Source organism: Tympanuchus pallidicinctus, unplaced genomic scaffold, assembly GCF_026119805.1.
Source record: "Tympanuchus pallidicinctus isolate F22 unplaced genomic scaffold, pur_lepc_1.0 scaffold1, whole genome shotgun sequence".
NCBI lineage: Eukaryota > Metazoa > Chordata > Aves > Galliformes > Phasianidae > Tympanuchus > Tympanuchus pallidicinctus.
The window spans coordinates 83,552,178-83,570,973 of record NW_026294618.1 but is presented as its reverse complement, the minus strand read 5'-3'; the positions used below and the strand labels follow the sequence as shown (position 1 = coordinate 83,570,973).

The window sequence follows — 18,796 nt, the reverse complement described above, 5'->3', positions numbered from 1 at the left end:
GCCACCTAAAGCAGACTTTTTAGCATTTTGCAAGGAAATTCACTGCCCATTCCAGAAACAAAGTAACAGAAGCAGCTACAAACAAAATACATTTTTAGAGCTCATTTTCCCTTCTAAAGTACTTTAAAAAGTGCAAAAATAAAAAAAATAAATCTGCTGCAAGTTGACATTCCTGTATTACTACACATGTTGCTGTACGTAGCAGGCCCAAAGCACTGTCACAACAGAGCAGTCCGTGTCAATCATGAACTTTAATTCAATCACTAGCTAACTCAGACATGTCACATATGTTAAATACAATGGTTTTAAATGACTCCAGGACATAGTACCAATTTATATTCCTCAGCCTTACTGCTCCTGTGACATACCAGGCCTGACATATCATTGAACAACAAAGCTAATAATAAAGATTGCATGTGAAATATTATAGCATCTGGTACCTTGACTGCCAAAGCAAATGTTTTCATGTAGAGATTAGAAAGACACATTTTAACAAATCAAATGCTTTCATGTTTATTCTGATTTTATTTTAAAAAAAGCGAGAAAGCTAAATGTCAAACTAAAATGAAATCAAAGTGATGCTCAGGACAAAGAATGCATCTGATAGAATTATAATGTCATCATTCACCGTGCTGTTAGCAGGGTCAAGATTTGCATCACATGCTGTCTATGGGCACTGTCTGTAGAATGTGCCAGCCACCTGAACTTAAAACAACTGCACAGCACCAACGCTTCCTTACATTTTTAATCTCATAATAAAGAAGCTAATCTGACTCTCCTCTTTGAAGTCATGTGTTCAGAGAAGGACTATCATCTAGGAAATGCTCAATTCAGAAAGCAATTAGTCAATTTCTCCTCTTAAGATAACAAGGCTATTTATTATTGTTATTTAATTAACATTCATAAGAACTATTCTAGACAAAAGTAACCTTTCAGTTCTGGAAAACAGACTGCTTTTAATCCACACTGGAACAGATCCAGAGGACGAGTTAATGGTGGAAAAATACACACTTCAAAGCAAGAACAAAAAGTGGATCTAGTTGCAAAATGCATCAAATCTAATTTTGTTTATCAGAAAAATGCAAAACCCTTTCTATTCACAGCTCTCCTCTGTCCCAGATTTACTTACACACACTAAGTTTTGTACATTTTGCCAAGGACATTAATTTCCAATTCCTTTTTAAGTATGAGATTGAAAATAGAGCACTTGCCTCAAACATTATACTTCATGAATAAATTCTTTTCCTCCCACAAATTCAGACTTTTCCAAATAGAGGAAAGCAACTTCAAGACATGCACAACAGCTGAAAAAATCAAATACACTCCTGAAGAACTTTTTCCTTAGTCGTGGCAGCATTTGCACATCCTCAAAGAGCCCATTTGGGTTCTCTGTTGCCAGTGGAAGGAACCATGGCTAAACTTCCTGAGAGCAAAACCTTCCAGCCGTAATTACCCACAGCCATCCAGCTGTGTCAAAACCTGGAGTTGGACTCATTATACAAACAAGTTTTCTTATTTCAGGTTCAGTATTTTAACTTTTTCAATCAGAATCTTGGCTCCATCTCTCCCAATTATTTCACAGTATGTCTCAACACACAGAATTATGCCTTTCAATAAACAAAGAAAACACTAAACTACAACACATGCAATTACAGATGCACACAGCTGTACAACCACAGAACTCAAGTACAGCTTATTGCACACCATTCTACCTTTTAATATAGTTTTAAAGGCATTCTCATAGCTTCAAATACTTCGTCATAAAGACAGTCTATCCTCTTATGGGTGACACTAGTCTAGTGCCTTTTACCACAGGAACTCTAGAGATATTTAACACACAGTCCTGTAGGATTAGGATTTTTTTTTTTTTTTTTTTTTAAATAAAAGAAAAAACCAAAGTCTTCTTCAAGTTTCAAGCCTCTCTGCATTTTCTTTCTTTCATTTTTTGGTCCTGAACCAAACTAGAGTACTTCTTCAGTTGATTAAACCCACACATGTCCCAAAGTATATTCAAAAAACCACCATTTAACACAACTTTCTGAATGCAGAGAAGTCTTCAGTGAAGGAGATGCTAAAGATATAGACATTAAAAAAGGAAAGTTCAAAACAGAGAAAAAAAGAAAAAACGATCACTTGTATTAGCAAGGTAATAAGGCTGGGTAATAAAGAAACTGAAAGTTATGAGAAAATTTCAGGAACTGCAATATTACAGTATAGGCTAAAGGAAAAAATGGCAGACTAGAAAAAAATGCCACCCCTGTTTTTCTTTCCTTATTTTATCATCAAAACATAGAAGTTAAAGAAATGAACTGGAAAACAAATAAGGAAGCAAAAAATCAACAAGAAATAGAACAAAATATTTTTAGAAAACAAGCAACTTAAAAAACAAAGTGCACACATGCTTCTTTTCTTTTATTTGTCTAGCATAAGCAAGCCCTGAGATACCCAGGGCCTCAGTGAACTGCAAACAAGATTTATGCCAGAAAAGTAATCAATACATTAGGATAGGCAATAACAGTAATATGCAGGAAACAAAAGACTGCAAAGTAGGACTACAGAATCATCCAGGAGCAGCAGCAGCAAGAACAGTGGTTATTTCTTTACCAGAGAGTAGAAACTGGCACAGAGGCATTAAGGTTACTGAGAGATAAAAGGAGAAATAAACTGAAACATACTGAATTAATCTTGACATCAAAACCACAAAATCAGTACACATCCTGGATGATAAACAATACAGTCACAGAGTCAGAGTGCCAATCAGGTTTGAGAAATCTGGTTTTGAGTCCTGTCTCCATCTGAGCAACAGTTTTCCTCACTGATGGAAGAAAAGGATGCCTTGTCCAAGAAGTAATTCGTATCAGAAAACACTTGTATGGCCAGTACACCCTGCATATAAAGATTGAACATTTGAAGCTCTCAGTGCAGGAAAAACTATATAGTTTTTGGTTGCTGAAGTACCCATTTAACAGAAAAACAACCAAACAAGACGCAATCTTTTTCTCACCTAAGAGCATACATATTGGGATGTCCAGGGAAGCATGTATGAAGTTAGCTCACACATGTTGTGAAATGTTTTTCATGATAAATTCATTTCAATACACACAAGAAAATACTTTATTTATTTATTATTTATTCAAATATGTCACTGCTTTGAAATGGCAAGGAGAGAAAAAAAGAGTAAACAATAGATATTCTGCAGTGCAATAAGGCAGGCAAAGGATATGTCTGGTTAGAAGCAGCTGACATTGTTCTTTGCTTGTTTTAAAGCTACATACACAACCATGACCAAACCAGAAGACAAATCACTCTGTGATTTATGATGAATTAGAGCAAAGGCCTTGACAACTGCATTGAGTGCAGCCCGCTACAACCTTTGAAGTGCAGTTACTGGGGCAGCCTTACAAAACATCAGTTGATCTTCAGCCAGTAAGCTTACTCTGTGGCCCATTACTTTTTCTAGCCACATAGATTGGGGCTTGGGGCACAGGATAACTTAAGGATGTATCAGAGGAAAGAATGCTGATGATATGCAGAACACACTCGTTTTCAGGGGCAGTGCACTGTTCCACTGAGCCTGTTTGGACTGTTTAACTTTTACATTAAGTTGCTGTTGACAAGAACTGCTTTTGTAGATCACCTCTGATTTCAGTTTTATGGATCCTCCCTTGGCACTTTTCACCAGCTTAATCTGACAGGCTTAGTACCAAATGCTTGCTTCAAATACTTACGCTTTAACCAAGCACCTTCTAATGCCATGTAACACCCTATTTTCAGATTTTACAGATGATAAATTATCACTCCACCTTTATACCTATCTTGATAACACTTGCCACATACTCATCACTGCTGGAAGGGAGGGTGAGCGTGCTGAAAATAAATCACACCAGTATAGAAATTCCAATACCTAAGCCATTATAAATATTCATTCAATAAGAATTAGTTAGACAATAGACATACTCAAGACATGGACCTCTGTCCTGTTTCTTAATGAAAAGATTAACATCTCAGACCTGTGTTTGAAGAATTTGAAACTCTATTGCCTTTGGTAACTGGAAAGGGGAAAAAAAATCATCAAGAATCATTTAAATCAGTTTCAAGCAACAAAATCTGAAAGCAAAGTCACCCATGCTACAGCTACAATTATAAGAAGAAAATAATTTGTAGGAGTACCTGATGATGTTGAATGTTCTTTATATTACAAGAAAACTCATGGTATATTTGAAATTTATCAATATCTTTTTCATTGCTATTTTTGGATGACACTTTTGCCAATGCTGACTGGATACAAATGTATCTTTGCTGGCATCTGAATGAAAGAAACAAATGTCATTAAGTTACTTTACCATGAAACTTGTAAAGAGCTGTTAGTGTTTGTATTAAATAAAAACCAAAGTTTGCACTATTATAAACTACGTCAACTCTGTAATCACTTGCAGACTTTAATGCTGAGGCTGACATGACATATACTGACTTGGAACACACTAAGAGAAGAAATTCAAAGAGACATCCAAAAAAGCTGAACGCTGTCTTCTCATGAAAGGAATAGACAATCAAAAGCCACCATCTGCACTTCAGTGTGGTCAACTTATTCTAGAAAGTTTTGGGAAGTTGAAAAAATGTTACAGTAGTCATTTACAATATAAAAAGATATATAGATATATACTGTATAGATATAATGTAACCTTACATTATTAGAAAAACTGAATCAGCATGCTAGGAGACTAAATTTTACCATGTAACCTAGAAAGTTTATAAAGTGAAATTTAAACTTACAATCTCCTGATAAAATCCAGTGTATCTTTATCCTTAGCAAAGATATCTGCTAGAATATGCTGAACTCCAGCCTCCACTTCCTGAATATTTGCAAGCCCTTTGAAGGGGAAAAAAACAGTCAGCAATTATAAAAAAAAAAAAAAAAACTAATAAAAATACACAAACATAGAAGCACTAGGAAAACACATACAAGCTGAAAAAAAGTCATGCAAGTTATCAATCAGATTTACAGAGGTTTTGATGAAGAATACTTGTTCACCGATTTATTTTTTTTTTTTGAAATTGAGCTTCTTTTCCAAGGCATCTGAAACTGCTATATTTTTAATGAATATAAACTGTCTCATGCAGCCTCACAAACTGAAATGACATTAAAAGTAATAATTTTATGTTTGATACTAACAGATTTTTACATTTAGGATACAGATTAAATATTTCCATTAGTAAAATTGAATACTGAAGTATAATTTTTGAGATTGTAATGAGACAATCATAGAAGAGACAATTCGTAGATGAGATGAGACAATAGATGAGACGTAGATGAGACAATCGTAGAAGGTTACACATTTTGCTCTTGATAAGCAAATAGCCCCAGATCCTTGCAGGTAATTCTGTCCTTTCCCTGTGTAATAGTTTTATACTTCCTTCAGTTCATAGCAGGAGCTTGTACAGTGACAGTTCTCAGGTCCAGGTACCCTCACTCACTACCACAAAACACTGTTCAAAGAGTGAAGTTACAAAATGTCTCTGCAGACAAATTATTACAGGGACCCAACAGCAGAATCATTTAAGCACACAGAACCATCCCCCACTTCTAAAGACAAAAATAACACATTATTCCACCTCACACTGCAATTGCTCTTCACCAGAACAAAATAAAAGAATAAAAAATAAAATCTTGTATATTAAAAAATCAATCTATATAATCCTATTCCTAACAGTGGTCAGTAACAAATGCGTCAGAAAAAAAAAAACACAAATCCTCCTTTGGCAGGGGCTGGATTAACCATCTCCCACAGAGCACGGTTTGTAATTGCTTTCTGGTAGCCAAGAGTATCTTGAAAGAGATACTTCTGAGTCATTAAAAAAAAATCTGCATAGCTGATAACTAATACTTCTACTGAATTCTTAACCAGTAGGAAGCTGAAGGCACCCTTTTCACTGTTGGGTTACAGCAGATGGAGAAAATTGAATATTTGTCTTCTCTAGACCACTTTTTTTTTTTTTTTTTTTAACATAACTTAAAAAGATTTGCTGAAAACCTTTCTGCATAACAAAGCACTCATCCTTTTAACAAAGATTTCCTCTGATCTCAAGCTGCGTATAGGCTGTCAAACTAGTTTTCAAGTTGATAAAAGTGATCCCATTTTTGTGTGTATATACATACATACAGTTTCTGATGCACTCCTCAAAACGATTATATAAAACCCAACTACACTATTTTTAACACAGAAGTGAAAATAAGTACACTGGCTTAAAAAAAAAAAAAATTGAAATGCTGCAATGAACAGCACTGTCATCTAAAGTACTTCTAAATAATTCATTTGAACTTTCAAAGTGAAGATTTTATTTTGGCTCTTGAGAAGTCCAGAATAGCCAAATATGTGGTTGCAATATACCACTTTATGAAATAATGACATGTTTTTTTTGAAAACTAGATAGTAAGTAAATACTCAGAATAGTTGGTAACTGATTTTTCAATGCAAAGTTGTGAACATTTTATAAATAAACAGCTGAAGCCGTAAGAGTCAGAATCAGCCTCACAAGGAAGTTCACCACTTTTACGTTCAAATTCAAAAAGCAAGTATCAAGAGGACGGAAAAGAAAAACAATTTCACTTTAACACCACACAGAGGGTTGTAACAATTTCCATGTTTTATTGTCAGAGATTGCCCCCTACAGATTCACCTGTAACTGCATTCACAAGGAAACAATTCTGCAGTCTATGTAAGCAGCACATTGTTCGAGTTCCTGCTCAAACTTCAGAGATTAAAAATCTTCTGTAACCCCTACTGCCATGCCATACAACAGCAACATTTCTCCTGCTCATTCCAAGCCACCAAGATCTGCTGTTATTAAAATATACTCTGAGAGATTAAATTAAATTTAGTAAACAGTAAGAGCATAAGTCTCTTTGTTACACAACCAGAGTTAAAAATTCAGTTGACATTCAAACATAAGCAGAACCACAGAGATGTCTCAGGTATGAAGTAACCTTTCTCTCTCTTAACAGTAAAATACAGACTTAGACTATTACACCTCCCAGACTTTTGACTCTTGCATTACAAGAGAAAATACTATGTATAATGTAAAAAGACAGGAAAAGGTGGGGAGCTATGGCAGTAAATATAAGTTCTACTGTATCTTGCTAGAAGGTACAAAAGTATTTTACAGTGAGAACAGTGAGGCACTTGGACAGGCCGCTCAGAGATGTGTTTGATGCCCCGTCCCTGGAGACTTCAAAGAGAGGCTGGATCCAGCCCTGGGCAACTTGATCCAGCTGTGCATATCCCTGCTCACTGCAGGAGAGTTGGACTAGATGGCCTTTAAATGTTCCTTCCAACATTCTATGATTCTAAGACCTCTGAAATTTAAAGTAGTTGTAGAACTACTAATACAATTACATTTATTTATAGTAATTTACATTACTATATACAATTACATAATCCCCATCATATAAACTACTAAAAGTTTAGGATACTGCTGCTCATAGAAGCAAAGAGCTTACCTTTGGTACTGGGTCTAATATAAGAGAAGAGATTGAGTTCCATAGGACTCTGCAGAAGAGAAAGAGCTGCAGGTTCTAATCCCAGCTGCTTGGCCCTCTGGGCTTTGGTGCCTTTACTCCCCGTTTTATAAGGTGTAGTCTTAAAACAAAGCAAAACTAACACAGTTACTAAAAGGCAAAGAAGTATTTAAATCACACTATCGGCATTTACTTGATGTGCTATTTAGTATAAGAATACATTTAAACTAAAAAAAGACTAGCATACTGACCACATGGTCCAATTCTTCCAAAGTTCTGCAATTTAATAATGATGTAAACAGGCATCCTGATAGTTTCCCTTCTTTCTTCAACTTCTGTATCACTGTATGTGTCTTCTTAGCAACAGTACTAAAATACAAGAGATTTATATTACCAGCCACACTTCACAGTGGATTAAAGTGCCTTTTAATTATGACTCTTATCTAGCACACTGATAAAGCACTCAGAAAACACTCAAGATTGAATCTCACACTAATCTTCAAAACTTGACAACTCGAAAAAAAAGTGAGTTCCTATTATTCTCTCTCTTTAATTAATTCAAAATATTATCAAAATATATTGCGGTGGCCTTAAGAAAATTAATCAAATAATAGTCATAATCATTAATGTTATCAACTTTTTTTTCTTTTTTTTTTTTTTTTTTTTTTTTTTCAAAATTAGTGGCTTTAAAGCCAAAAAAGGAAAAATCAAAAGATAAATCCAAAGTCAATGAGCACTAATAGCTGTATTTCGTATCAAGAGAGTTCTGCAGCATGAAGTGCAAGGTACCACATTTTAAGCTCTTAAATGTTTTGTAAGGTACCTGTGACATTATCTTACTGCAGACAGTAAAGGTATTTTGTTACGATTTAAGTAACTTCTTCAGACTACCTCAGGCCACGTTCCCTCTTTGGAAAAAAACTTTTCCCAGAGGATATCCACAGAGTATGAGTATATGCAAATGCAATGGGCCAGGATGGTTTAACCAACTCTCCTGTATACTACAACCTCAAGTAGTACCCATGACTAGAAGCTTTGCTGTTCTAGGCAGGGTCTTGAGGGATTCTTAGCAGTTTTCAAGGGGCACAGTTTACATCTAGTTGGATTACATATTTCCAGGATCTGTAAGCTACTAAAATTCCAGACAGATTAATATCTTATTTTTTCTTTGACAATAAGTGATGTTGAATTTTGTGTTACTTAAGAGTGGAAAAAAAAAAAAAAGACAAGGCACCAAGTTAACACATAGTTCCAAGTGGGGGTTGGCCTCTTCTCCCAGATAACTACTGATAGGATGAGAGGTAATGGCCTTAAGTTACACCAGGGGAAGTTGAGTTGAATATTAGGAAAAACTTCTGCTCAGAAAGTGAGTTGAGACATTGGAACTATGCACAGTTAACTCAGCTTTAAAATTTCTTCTTTACTAATTTCTTCATAATTGCAGCATGTACAAAATGTCAAAAGAAGGGGATGCAGAAGCAGCAGCAGGCTGCATCCTACTCACCTCCTTCTCCAGATACCCCCTTCCATTAGCTTACTTACCGTAGCTCTTCTAATGTTTGCTGCACTTCTCGCAAGGCATCAGCCTCCAGGTTATTGATGAGCTCTTTTCGATACCGAACAATAAAAGGAATTGTATTTTCTTCTTTGAAGAGGCGAATTAAGTTTGCACATACCCATGGCTCAACATTTGTTCTATCTGACAAAACCTGCCACAAGCAAAAACAAGTAAATTGAATTAAAAAACATTTCAGAAAGACAGTATGTTACTTTAAAGAGCCTCTTAATCAAGTTCTAAGCCTAATCCAGAATAATATATTGACCAGCAGCATCTACTGTCATCTCTAAAATGGGTTTCCAGGTTTCCCATGCATCCAACAACCATGTCAAAATCAGACATGTAGCAACCAGTGGCTCCAAAGCCTTGTAACTACAAAAAAAGGGAAGGAAAAAGTAAAGAGGAGTCTCTCTTGGAAATTTAAAGAAATTCAAATTTTTAAAATTCTTTAAAGAAATTATTTAAAAGAAAATAAAATAAAATAAAAAAAATCATTAAGAAACAAACCATCCACCTCAAAAATTCTGAAACAGTTCCTTTTAAGCCAATCTCACAGTTAAACAACGCAAAAGAAATCCAAAGATGATCCGAAATCCATTTTGCCAATAGTTAGAAACTAGCACAATATTACTACAGGTTTCAAAATGAATCAAATTTTCTACCTTTTTATGCAGGTAGTATTGAGTATGATGAATAGGATAAACCCAATCTATTCCCATGCAGCACATATTAAAACATTCCATAGCAATAGCCAGTCTCCGAGAATGAGAGCTGTCATTATTTGAATGGCTCCAAAGTTAGCATCCTACAAAAGTAAAGATGATATCTCCCTTGATGTCACTGTTGTTCCAAGCAGCTGAAGGGAACTGTGATTTTTCAGTCTGGAGAAGAGGAGGTTCAGGAGAGACCTTACTGCTCTCTACAATTGCCTGAAAGGTGGTTGTAACAAGGTGGGGGTTGGCCTCTTCTCCCAGATAACTACTGGTGGTGAGGGGTTGACAGTTCAACTTGATTATCTTAGAGGTCTTTTCCAGCCTTAATGAGTCTATGAATTCTACTAATTCCTCCTCCATGGTAATGCAAATTGATATACACAATCAGGTGAACCTTTACAATAATGCTGCTAAAGTTCTGAAAACTCAACTCTTTCAGCATGCATTCCTGTAGGAGGTTCAGTTGACCACATCTACCCATAAAGAAATGAACAAAAAAAACCCAACACAACAAACCACGTGTGCTAATAAGGAAAAAATATGCAGGAACCTATTACAAGCAAGCTTTGTACTAAGGATTGCATAAGCCATAGATGTTAGAAAAATGTTGGAGTTTGAACTTCTAAGTTATCTACCAATACTTATACAAGTATTATGCCAACCTAATCAGAGGTTAAGCGAGTACTTCACAGCACAATGACTCTGATGTTCCAACTGATGCCAAGAGGATTCAAATTGTATGTTAGATTGCAAAATCAAATTATGTAGGAAACTGTAACACTGACACTTCAAAAAAGGAAAAGATCTATACCTGTACAATATCCCAGTTCATTTCAAATTCTTCTTTCACTTTATTGCCTCCTAGACTCTTTACTGGCTTTCCTTCAGGAGATGTAGCCGATTTCATCTTTTTTAAAGGTGGTTCAACAAATGCAAAATCCTCCTCAGATTTCTCATGTTTCACTTGATTTTCTACTACAGGAGCACTCGTTGAAGGTTTTTCATCACTCTCTAAACTTTTTACATTCATTCCTTGGTATGGACTTACTTCAGGCTTTTTGGGCAGTACAGGCATTTGCTTTAAAGTGTTCAATTTACTGCCTACATTTTCTTCCTTAGGCTTTTGAAGTTGTACCTTGTTATCTTCTGCAGGAGCAATAGGAAACGATACATCCTACCAAGAAGATGTGAAACTGTATTAAGCACTGACTGATGTAAACAAGCTCAACAACATTTTGATTGAAATCACAAAAAATTTGAAACCAGATATTTTGTCCAGTGATGTCTCTGTCTGGTAGGGAAATGCCAAGATAGACATCAAGTGACACGAAATATTCCTTGTGTGAAAGAAATGAAAGGAAAAACATGCCAAACAGAGTCGTGATTTGCAAGATCAAATTTAACTATCTGAGCAAGACTTATTCAGGGCTCTCCTTCAGAAGATGTTGACCTACAGTGCTTACTTCCACTAATCTGAACAAGACTGGAAATAGCGTGGCAAGGAAGCAAACTTCCAACAGAATACAGGGTGCAAAACAAGGGACTGGAACTACGGTTTGGTCTGCTAAGATACTATTTTGCCTTAAACAAGCCACACATTAATTCCTGAGAGATTCTTAGGGTCGGAGAACGTGTTTCTCAATATGCCACATACGTCAAAACATTCAGTAACGTTAATATAAACTAGAAGGACTAGCTTCCGTCATGACCTAATCTAACTCTTCATATTAATCTTTGACAATAGAAGCAAATTTCTGATAGCAGCCTATCTTATATTTATTATAACTTCTATTCTTACTGAGTTGAACAACCATGCAAAGAAACTTAAGTACAGGCCTTCTTTTTATTGTGGCACTGAGCTGGTAAAAACATAGAAGATATCAAAGGTGCAAGACAGAAACCAGAGACAAAGAGACATTAGAATGTTTAGGCTTTGTTATAGAAAGAACAGGGGGTTTTATTTATTTCTGTTGTAGAAAGAGAACTTCATAGAGATCAAGTCAATAACCAGTGGCCAAAATTTTAAAGGACAGGCCTTTACATTTGGAATACAAATATGTAAGAAAGCCATGTTTGTCATACACATTTGATGATCCAATCATTCAGTCAGGCAATCAACTGAACCAGAGTTGAAAAAATTCAGATTATGTTATTTGCCCTCCACAGGCATTAAATTTCTCTTGCGTGCAGATAGACACTCACCATTTCCTTTTTTATTGCTATCTTCTTGACTTTTTTCCCAGCCACTCCTGACCGTGGAGCAGCAATTCTTTTAGGTTTTACCTCGTTTTTCTTTGGCAACCGAGCTCTCTTGGCAGTTTTGCTTTTTGGCTCCCATTCCTCTTCTTCCTCCTCTGATTCAGAGCTCCTGGAAAAATAAACAAGTAAACAATACTGTTAGTTAGATGAATAGAAAGTACAAAAGAAAGTCTGTCTGGGTGCTTTCTGACATTAAAGAAAGTGAACAGGAAAAGTGAACAGAAAGGAGGCAGACTCAAAGAACAAAGGTCTGTGCTTCTGTTGCAGAGTCAGTGGCTGGAACAGTTCATCAGGTTTTCCTGAAGCTGGTCACCAGCAGGCATACACGTTTGATTCTGTTTGGACAATTGGTCTAAACAGTTTCAATCCAGTTTTACCCTATCATCACTGTAAACACAAAACAGAAAAAGTAATTTGTGCTTTACAACTGAATAGAATCTTTATGAATTAATTTTATCCAACCTCACAGAAACTGAGTGTTATTCTTATTCTACCACTCAAGCTTAGTACAAACCTTTGAAGAAAACTGTTGTAAACATATATGCAAAAAAAATAATACCAAAGAAAATATATAGATAGTGCATAAACAACACACACACACACAAAACCAACAAACCCCCAATCTAAGAAAGCAGTAATCTTACGAATTAAGAAATGAGGGTAGTTCATCAACTTCTGATGTAAGGGCTTTGGCTTCAGATTTCACCCTCCTTGGTAGAGATGTCATCTGAAACAGAGCAGAGAAGAGAGAAATCAAACATTTGGTTGAAGTTAGCCTCTTATTCAGCCCTTTAATTCTCTGCCAAGTGCGTCCTTACAACATCTTCACCAATCAAAAATCTCTTCCAGAATAAGTTCACATTTCATAGTATCCAAGAATTCAGGCCACAGCAGCAGACATCCAACAATGATTTCAACTAAGCCAATAAACAAACCAGCACTAAATTATTTTTCTCAATCGGAGATAATTATTCCAGCTGCATGCAAAGCTACCCTAGCAAATGAATACTGGTTCTCAGACGTATTACTGTGTGTTATGTACTGTGCCAGTCCTGCCTCCATCAGTCCTCTAAGAAACAATAAAAATAAGATCCAATAATGTAAGCTAGCATATGGTTTTGATGTGAACAGTATTACAAGGACATTTTCCATTTAGATCTTGAATTTCATCTTTAAAGACTAGCTGTTGCTTGTGTGCATATTAAAAACAAAAGTTCCTTGTATTCTTCGTAAAGCGGTTCCAGAGTTAAGTTACTTAAGTGACAGTTGTCAGCACCATAGCAGAAGAACTATTGGAGACCTATATCAATTAGCACAAGCTAGTAATTACCTTGCTTGCAACATACAAGTATGTAGTAAACATCAGAGGCAACAACAGGTCAACTCTCCTGTGCTGTTTCATTGACTGAAATGCTATTGTGCGAATGGTCAAAACACAGGTATATCACAGGAAGACAAATCTCCTCTGAACGCACAAAAAATTACTTTATTACCTTATTAGCTTTCTGCTGACTTTTCTTCACTTGGAGTCCTGAAACAACTGGCAACTTCACCCAGACACTCTGCTCTCCCTTTTTCTTTGCTCTTCACAGCTAAACAGTTATTAATCACAGGCGTGAATTAATTGTACATTTCTTCCTGTTGCCTCAGGGGCATGAAAATAATGTTTCCATTCTATACTGTATTTTAATCTGTGAAAGGGAGAATCAAAAACATTATTGATGTTTGCAAAACTGAGATTTCAAGAATTAAGAAACACATTAGTCAGATGGATTTCTGATTTTGCAGGCACAGGAACACGTTTCAGAATGGTCAAGTTTTACAGTTCTTTCCATTTTCAAACTGGTATTCACTAGAATACACTGGATTAAATATATCACTATCAGTCAAGCTCCTTCAGCTAATCCAACTAGTATTTTGTGGTGTTCCAGGCAATTTTTGAAGGTAGTAACCAGCTTTTAAGCAGTCAAAACAGCTTCTTCATGATCACTCCTTCACCACAGGGAGGACAAATCTGAGGTGAGCATTCCCCTTAGATAACACTGCCCTTTGAACTTCCCTGCAAGTTTTGGTCACTCAGCACATTACCTTAATAGTTTCGAGCTTGCTCAAAAGCCTCAGTAAAAGGAAAAACTCATTTGGATTACCCTTTTTTTTTCTGCTAGTATTTCCTTATCACCTCAAGTGTCCAAGAGTCGAGTGTCTAAGCATCTCAATATTTGTATTCTATACTAAGCAAGAACCAGGGCAAAGCTAAAGTTTTAGCTCTACTTCATGTCAGTTAAGTCTTTGACTCTTGGTGTGAGCAAAAGAATAGGAGATGAGCTCCTTTTTTTTTTTTTTTTTTTTCTCCTCAAAGCCAGACATTTTCCATGTTCTTCATAAACAGATCAGTATTTCCTCCTGCATGCTTAAGTCTTTATCCAGCACATCAAATGAAGCAGAAAAAATACAGCAAATATATAAAAAAAAAGGGGGGGGGGGGGGCATAAGAAAGCATGAAATAGAATAGAAAGTGATACGCAATATGGCTAAGTTTCTATGTAACAATTCAATGTTTCTTCTTCTTTTGCTTTTGATCCCCTGAATTTTCCATTCACGAAGTATTTTGACCGTTTTCTCCCCGTTTAATGCAGCCCTTCACAAAACTGGAGAAATACCAAATACACGTGGCCAGATCAGATCAGCACAGAACCTGTCCTCTGCCCCACCTATCAGTAACGTGCCAGTTCTTAAATACAGGTACTGAGATAGGACTCAGATAGATTCATAGTATTTCATTAAATAGTAAAAGTTTAGTTTATCTACTAGATTTTCTACCATAACTTGTTCCTGAAGGTGCTTGTACATACACTTAAAACTAATTTGGACTACCATAAGTTGTGAATATTAAGTACAATACTTATTTCTCAATAATTCTGTGAAATAGACAAGCTATGCTCAGAAGCTAAAATGGAATTATACAACTCTACAGCTCAAAGTAAAAGCTGAATACCCTAGACCATCAAAGCATGGGGATCACCATGGAAAAAGTTGGGATATTTCAAGGTGAGGTGGGGTCTAATCAAAACCAACTCCTCTTCTAATAAATGTATACACCAAACTAGCTATAGTCCTAGAAAAATAATCTTGTCCTTGCTACATATATTCTTTTTATTTGCATAGAATCATCTTTTTAAGTCCACAAACATACTTGTGATTCCAAATTGTCAGACAGCTGTCTGCTAAATTTTACTCCTGACCTGCCTGCACTAGAGTGTGCTAACACCCACAGTTAATGACTAAGAAAAACTGTCCTTCTGTGATTCACTGCAGAGGGAGGCAGGGAAGACGAGAAAGCAATGAGTCTAAATGCCACTGATGATGATGAACAATTTTATTATTTTCTTTTTAAGCTTAAGTTTTCTTTTTGTAGGTGAAGCAAGGCAAGAAGACTCAAGAAACAAACACAGATACGCTTCACAAGGGTACCTAAAATGTTCACTGCACAGACTAGACAACAAAGCACTCACAAGCCATTGCCTGCTTTGTTCTCCATTACTACTTGGATGTGATTCCCTGTGTTCCATGAAGTAGACTTCCCAAGACAAGTGAAAAAAAGTTTCTGTCCCGAATGCAGAGTGAGTTAGGAAGGGCTTCATTCACCCCACAGCACATTGGAATCAAGACAGCACGAAGTTAGCCTCTCGTCTATTATATTCTCTGGTTAGACTGACCTCAGAGGCAAAACTGCCTTAATGACTTCCCTCTCTGTAGCCTCCAGCTAAGTGAAGGCTGTTTCTGCCTCAGGAAAGAAACTATAGCTTATACAGAAATGTATTCCTTGCTCAAATCCAAAAAGCAGGAGAGCCAATTACACGGCTGACTTCCTGAAAAATGAACAACAGAATTTATGCCAGAGAGAGAAGTCAGAACAAATGTTTTCCCCCCCCCTACCTGAGCCTCTGTTGAGTGTTGCTGTACATTATGGCAGGCACTTGCAGTGCCTGGATTCTGGAACTATCCAGCAAGGCACATAACTAGTTAACCACACTATGCACCATTTCACTGGCCTGCCATTCAGTGTTTTGAACTCCTACAACTTGGTTCTAGCAGTTCTCCCTAGCAGCCAAAGCCAGCAAACCTCCAAGTGACATTTGTTAGCATATTATTTTTAGTTATTTTATGTGCTTGTCAGAAGTTTCGTGGTAATTAAAAATGCTCTTCCCTGAGAAAAAGAGCTCTTAACAACCATCTCACCAACAGTATTTTTGTTAAAGGGCAATCCAGGTTTCATTCAGAAACTTTAAAAAGGATGATATTATTTCCACTCTCTATATTCATGCAAAGATATAGCCCATTAAATGTAAATTTCATCAAATGTGAATCCAAGTGGCATAAGCAACTATTTGTAAAATAATTTAAACTCCTAACAATTAGAATCAGATGAAAAAGTCTCTCTAAAAAAAATAAAACCAAAAGGCTATTCAAAAAAAAAAGCCAACAAAACCCACCATTACCACAAGGCTGTGTAACTCAACTGCTAGAGCTACAACTTGCAAAATCAGAAATTGCTCCACTGATCCTAACAGACAGTGATACCTTCTACAGTGATACCTTCCCTATCTTCTAAAGAAAAGAGTTGTAGAAAATATTCTACCTTTGAAGCATGATCAAGCAAACGTCATCATGGTAGGCTTACATCTCACAGCCTTACTACACAAAGTGACATAAGCACCACAAAGAGAAAGAGAAATATAGATGATAGAAGATCTATACCGAGATCAAAGACAACAAAGGCACTGCATCTTAAGACCCAAAGTTTTTTCTACCTGAAGATACAATATTTACAAAACAAAACTACTAAAAGGCCAAACATACACTTGGAATTTTATTCCAGGACCTGTGAAAAGATCTTCTCCAGCAAAAAGAATACTACTGAAACTTCTAAAGCTTTGATTCAAAATAACACATTCTTTCCAGGAAGGAAATCTACCTTCTCAAAAAAGCCTTCTCAATCACTGCTCTGCTGCCTCCAATTTTGTAAGGTGAAGAAAATGCAAGGATAATAACATTTGATATGTTAACGTAAAGCACACAGCCCTAGCCAACCAACAGCTTATTATAACACCAAGCATCTGGAGCAGGACAGAAAAAGCACTACAAATCCCACATGACAAGCGGATTTCAGACCATTATTAGCAGCATCAGTAGAACAGCCCTCTCTTATAACCCTATTGAGGCTTTAACAGTTGGGTTTTGCTCATCATTTTAAAACACCTCCATCGAATGCTAGAACTAAGATGAAAATACAACGTGAGCATACAGTCCAGCAACAAAGAGGAGACAATGAGGCACAGACCAGTAGTAAGGAATTATACTGAAATTGTTCTATGCTCCACAAGGTTTTTGTCACCTTTAACAACTGTGTTGTACTTCAAACATAAACTCAACTTACAGTGATCCTCCTGAGGCCCAAACCTTGGAGAACTGCCAGGGGTACTGCACAGCAGAGCTGGCGCAGCAGATTTCCAAGGACTTTTTCTCCTGCACAAAGTCAGTCAAGGCTACCTATGAGAGGGATCAGATGCACACTGTGGGGGCTCCAGAACCACCTGGAAAGTTAAAGCCAGAGACAGACATGTATAAGGCACACACATACAGAAAACAGTCATCAGTGCTAATCACAAAAGGTGTATGACTGCTAGGAGACGCAAAAAAGTATCACCACAGTGGCAACACGTCAAAGCTACACCCTAAGGAAACACAATTCACCCAGACCGTCTCAACCCCGGGGACATGAGGGACATAAGATAGTGCTGTCATTGAACTGGGAGAGGCGCCTCGGAAGGAATGCCTGAGCACCTCCATGTGCTTACCAGACTACACACAAGCAGGTGGCACCGGCCCAAGCAAGGCTAGGGGGGGCTGTTCTGCTTCATGACAGCAGCCGGCAGCGTGTTAGCGGCTTCCTCCAACTCAGCAAAGCAGCCATAAAGCAACACTCCCGTTCGGTTTAGTTTAAGGGGCTGCCTTATTTCCTAAGGACAACGAAGCCGTGCACCTCTTCCCTTTGGCAACGACCGCAGAATGTGTGACCATGCCGCGTTACCGTACGCCAAGCACCAGCGAGCTGCGAGCAGAGCAGAGTCGGTGCTGTCGTCCACCAGCACCGCACCACTACTCGTGGCCCAGAGACGCGGCCGGGCTCCAAACACCCACTATGCCCTCGGAGCCCAGCTCTCTACCCCGGAACCACCTCCCGCGCCGTGATACGCTGCCGGCCGGGAGCATCTCCCCTCCAGGAGACTCCAACAGCGGAACAAAAGAGAACCTTCCGGGGCCAACGAGGCCCCCGGGGCCACAGGCCGCTCTCCGCTGCCGCCGGCAGCCCTGCCCTGCTCCTGCCCGCGGCCCAGCGCCCCGTGGGGAGGGCGGCGTCCCCAAACTTTACCCCTGCTGCCGCGTTTGAAAGGGCCGCCAGGGCCTCCGCGGCGGAGCCGGCCGCGCCGCGGGGAGGAGCAGGAAGCGGCAGCCGCGCCGCGTTGCAGGAAGCGGGCAGCGAGCGGGGCGGGAAGGCTGCGAGCCCCGCCCTCCGCTCCGCCTCGCGGTGCCCGCGGCCGACGGGGTGGTGGCCCCGCTGGTCCTGTCCGTCGGGACCACTTAGGGTTCGCCGCCATGAGGCGGCGCTGGTGGCCGGTTCCTTGGGGTGGGACTGGGGCCCGGGTAGGGGTAGGGAATCGGCCTGGGCGCGTTCGGGCTGCTGACAGT

General features: G+C 38.1%; 1 protein-coding gene across 4 annotated transcripts in view; it reads right to left on the bottom strand.

Moving 5' to 3' along the window:
- SRBD1 (S1 RNA binding domain 1) overlaps positions 1–18,591 on the bottom strand; it is a 122,698-nt gene extending 104,107 nt beyond the window's left edge. Inside the window, exons 1-11 of one of the 4 annotated variants that reach the window (XM_052677162.1) lie at positions 18,480–18,591; positions 17,484–17,640; positions 13,540–13,737; positions 12,691–12,773; positions 11,990–12,155; positions 10,599–10,961; positions 9,059–9,225; positions 7,768–7,885; positions 7,499–7,637; positions 4,774–4,870; positions 4,171–4,306 (exon numbers count right to left, since the gene is read on the bottom strand). In XM_052677162.1, the coding sequence (XP_052533122.1) occupies positions 4,171–4,306; positions 4,774–4,870; positions 7,499–7,637; positions 7,768–7,885; positions 9,059–9,225; positions 10,599–10,961; positions 11,990–12,155; positions 12,691–12,773 (1,269 nt within the window). In that variant the 5' untranslated portion in view covers positions 13,540–13,737; positions 17,484–17,640; positions 18,480–18,591. Of the gene's footprint in view, positions 1–4,170; positions 4,307–4,773; positions 4,871–7,498; positions 7,638–7,767; positions 7,886–9,058; positions 9,226–10,598; positions 10,962–11,989; positions 12,156–12,690; positions 12,774–13,539; positions 13,738–17,483; positions 17,641–17,904; positions 18,146–18,479 lie in introns of those variants that run through there. The other 3 variants (XM_052677179.1, XM_052677154.1, XM_052677170.1) reach the window with 3 other exon arrangements.
- Between the last annotated feature and the right edge of the window lie 205 nt (positions 18,592–18,796).